This window comes from Haplochromis burtoni, unplaced genomic scaffold, assembly GCF_018398535.1.
Source record: "Haplochromis burtoni strain Fernald_Lab_line unplaced genomic scaffold, NCSU_Asbu1 Contig_1142, whole genome shotgun sequence".
NCBI lineage: Eukaryota > Metazoa > Chordata > Actinopteri > Cichliformes > Cichlidae > Haplochromis > Haplochromis burtoni.
Genome location: NW_024583503.1, coordinates 54,555 through 58,839, shown reverse-complemented (window position 1 = coordinate 58,839; position 4,285 = coordinate 54,555). Strand labels below are relative to the sequence as shown.

General features: G+C 44.8%; 1 protein-coding gene across 1 annotated transcript; it reads left to right on the top strand.

The window, feature by feature from the left end:
* Positions 1-1,003: 1,003 nt before the first annotated feature.
* On the top strand, positions 1,004-3,065 carry LOC121813107 (V-set domain containing T-cell activation inhibitor 1-like). Its single transcript, XM_042216627.1, has 3 exons — positions 1,004-1,442; positions 1,546-1,644; positions 2,322-3,065. Exons 1-3 carry the CDS (start codon positions 1,019-1,021, stop codon positions 2,357-2,359), a joined length of 561 nt encoding a protein of 186 aa, XP_042072561.1. The 5' UTR covers positions 1,004-1,018; the 3' UTR covers positions 2,360-3,065.
* Positions 3,066-4,285: the final 1,220 nt, after the last annotated feature.

The window sequence follows — 4,285 nt, the reverse complement described above, 5'->3', positions numbered from 1 at the left end:
CCTGAACAGTGGTTTAAGGAGCCATAAGTCAGCCTGAAGTCTGGTTAGAGCTCAGTCTGAGCTTAACCTGTTTGTTGCTCCAACCAGAAACTTTCATTGAAGTCTGTCAAACATCAACGCAGCGACTGGCTTGAGGCAACACAAGATTTCAGGCTAAATCAACTGTCTTCTGTTTTAAAGCTGTAATAGATTACTTTTTAACTTTATGAAAATTGTCATGTTTGCACTTTGCAACAGTGAAAGAAAAAACAGAATTTAGATGCAAATGAATCTGAACGTGGTTAGCACGAGTCTTCATAGGTACTGGTGGATATGCTCTGTTAGCTGGCACGGTGGTTGCATGAACAGCTTCGGACTGTATCAGGTCACAGTCAGTGGTGAGGTTGTTACTCCAAAAAGTAATCTATTACTTACATTACTTACATTATTCCTTAGTGTTCATAAAAGTGTTGCATTGTGCTAATTACTGAAAGTAATTCATAATTACTATACTGAAAATATGTTCTGTTTTCTTGCGCTTGCTTGTCCTCCTGTTTCCGCGATCCTGCGTGAAACAACAAATGCAGCCGTAAGAAACCTCACACAAGCTGCAGACCACACACTTCACAACGGCTTTGTGTACTGATTGAACCGACGGTTTGTCACGGAACGATGGGCGCTCAGCCACTCTCCTAATTAGCTCCCCCAGACGAGGCTGATCAGCAGCAGCGTGTGTACATCTACCCCTGAGGGTACGGGAACCTGCTTTACTTTACTTCACGTCCATCACCCTCATTAGTGAGGGTAGCGGGACACCCTCTGGCCCTTTTACACTTTACTTCCTGTTTTACTTTGAAGATTTCTGTTCTTTCCTGTGCTTTCCTGTTTGATGTGCTTTGTGTTTAGCATCTTTGGATGATGGGCTTCCTCTCCAGTTTAATTCATGTTGCATGAATGAAAATGAATTCAACATTTGTAATCATCATTCTGTCTGCTCTGACGTCTGTAAGCAGGTCTGACCGTGATTATTACCTCAAACATGACACACGGTGTCTCTCTATATGTCCTCACAGTTTCCCAGCATGCCTCAGCTGTGGAGCTGTATGAGGGGGACTCGTTCATCCTGCCCTGTCAGTTTGACACTTTCGATCTGACTGACCCCTCAGTGGTGTGGAGTCGCTCCGACCTCAGTCCTCCAACCGTCCACCAGCGTCAGCGTCAAGGAGACGAACTGAAAGATCAAAACCAGCGTTACAGCGGCCGAACATCCATGAAGACTGACGCTCTGGAAACTGGAGACCTCAGCCTGAACCTGACCAACCTCCAACTGTCTGACAGCGCCACCTACACCTGCTCCATCAGAGACTTTGGAAATGAACTGAGTCGGAGTGATGTACAGCTGCAGGTCAAAGGTCAGCAAGAAGCTTCAGTGACTGCTGTTGATAAAGATTACATCACTGAAGGTAGTCTTTACTTTACAATCAAAGGACTTTGTTGGCTCAATACAGCTTAGATTACATGGACTCAGAGGTCAAAGGTCACACTGTTTGCTGTCTGTCTTTACAGAGCAGTGGTCATACTGGGAGCCTCTCGTGTTTCTCCTGGTTCTGGTCCTTATAGTTTCCGGGGTTCTTTTATTTCATTTCTGTCACTATTTCATGTCAGGTGAGTCTCTCCTCCTACACTACCCATAATGCCGATGGTCAGCAGGTGTCCTCTGGTGGCTCCTTGACTGTGACTCACACAAATTTGTTCCAGAAGCTGAAAGAGTTGTGAGTTATGAAGTGAACAGGCAAATATCCCTGAGCTTTCTCCTGAGTGTCAGAATCCGATTTCCTCATTCCGACTACGAAGCGTCAGATTCAGGGTTTGACCTACGATAAGAGCGCTGCTGAAAGAGGCGTGGTCCAGATCTGCTTCTAAACAAAGTCCAGATATAAAAAAACTTCCTTGATGGTGTGTAAGTGTGATCAGCTACCACATCTATGCTGTAAGTCTGAGGTAGCCAACAGCATAGATGTGCACAGTCAGTACCAGCTGGAAACTAAGCGTGACATTCATGTAAATCCTCTTTGTGGCGCTGAAGTTGGTCACATGGTTTGTAGTTCACTTGGAACAAACCAACCCATGAAAACACGTTTACAAAGCTGTCAGCTGATCCAGAGCAGAGTGACGCAGCTACAGGTGTCCCACGGTGATCCAGAGGACACAGTCTGGTCCTCTCTGTCATCACTGAAGTCAGAGGACTCAGTGGAAACAGGAGTGAAGAGCTGCTCACACAGCAGAGTGGACTCACTGACATCTTTGTGTGTGACCTCTCTGTTTTCCTCTCACTTCTTCAGGCTGTGAACGTGAAGACGGGGATGCTGACGTCCTGTAAAGCACAGCTGACCTTCATCAGGACGTCACAGAGGAGACGCTCTACAAACACACAATGATCCACACACAGACACACCTGCCTGACAAACTGCTCTTAGTGCATCATCACGCACACGGGATGTGATTTGCAGCGTCAAGAAGTCTTCAAGCGACCAATGCGAGTACAGGATACGACTGACTGACCTCTGGGAGGAACCACAGGCGTGGACACAGGCACACACCTCACAGCAGCTGAAGCTTTCTGCCTCTCTGTAGACGGAGTGTGTTTACTTTGACAGCAACAATCAGATACTACAGCAGTCAGGTGAATTTAGAGGTTTTTCTGTGAGTAAACTGACTACAGCGGCTACAACGCCGTCCTTTGTTAACGCTGTTGGTCCAGAAACTTCCTGTTCACTCAGAACCTGAAATAAAGGCGTCCACATGAACATCAGAGCCTCTGGTTTTTATCCCCACTGACATCAAACAGACACAAAACACTGAGTCACTAAGACGGAGCGTGTTCAGATCAGATGTGTAGGCAATGATATGATGGTGCCGTCTCCTCTCAGGTGGAGGTTGTTCCCACTGCTGTCCTCTCCTGCATTTCTACCTCTGTAACGATTACGAGCTCTACGATAAACGTGCGCTCATGCTTCTCAGTTAACAATTAACTCAAATGCAGCATCAACCGTATTTTTTACCCTCGTAACAAAAAGGAATAAAGTGTTTTTTCTTTGCTTAATAATCACAGCTTTACTGTGTTATGATGTAAAATAAAACTAAAGTCTAAATACAAGCACATCATTTCTTCATTGATGATGCTGAGCTTTTATACTCATTAGCAAAAACCTGAGAGAAATAAAAACACATAAGCCTGGAGCTTCAGTGGTTAAACAACATTTAGTATGTGTGAGTGTGATGAGCAGCTCTGACATGAACCATCACTCCTCCACGTCCAGCACTGTGGTGAAAGCTGTGGACTGTGAGTCACGTATCAGCTTCCTGTCACACACGAGGACTTCCTGTTAAGGTCAAAAGTTCCTCTATCAGCAGTTTGTGCATCGCGAGCCTCCGCCCGAGTGTTTCAGATGGTGATGCTTCTGGGTACCGAACATAACACAGAGGATTGAATAAAGACGCTGACGTCCCACCTGTGCAGGCGTCCTTTTTTCATTTACACAATTTTAATCACTTTGTGACTGTTTGTCTTGAAATTTCTCTTATGAGGTGATCGAGCTTGATTACACTTAATAAGAACATGTGAAGAGTGAAAGGATGGAGGAACAGAGCGAAGTGTTGCAGTCTGTTTACATGTTTAGGTATAACTATCGTGCCAATGACAGAATATGTTTCTATATGTTTAATGGATGAAATCACTTTATTAATAATAGATGACTGGAGATGGTGCACGCCTGTTATACTGTTACAATCCCTGTTTACATGGATGAATATGGATATATTAATAATGTTATTTTATAATAAAAAAATAAAAAATCATGGCACAGTCTTGTGCTTGCTGCAAAAGATCAAATAAAATTCTGCACAGATACATTTGAATTAAACCTTTTTTTTTTTTTTACACTTGTTATATTTTTCACAGCAGGTACAAATTAGAATTACAGGCGACCGCTTCTGGGCCCCAGGCCATATGTTTGACACCGTCATTTATATACAGTGATGTTTCTACTCTGATATAAATGCTGCGTCCGGTTATTTATTGCTCTTCCTGTTGGAGCCCAGTCGCTCTGACATGTGTGACTGTAGATGCTGGCTGTGTGTTGGCCAGCTGTCGCTGTCTCACAGCAGGACTCGGAGGATCCAAGTGATGCTGCTCCGCCTGCACTCTGCTGGTCTGTCTCTGCCCCTCCCCCTTCCATATGTCGCAGTGAAGCCTGTAGCTCCACCTACGTGACAGCAGCTACCAGCAGACCACACGTCACTCAGC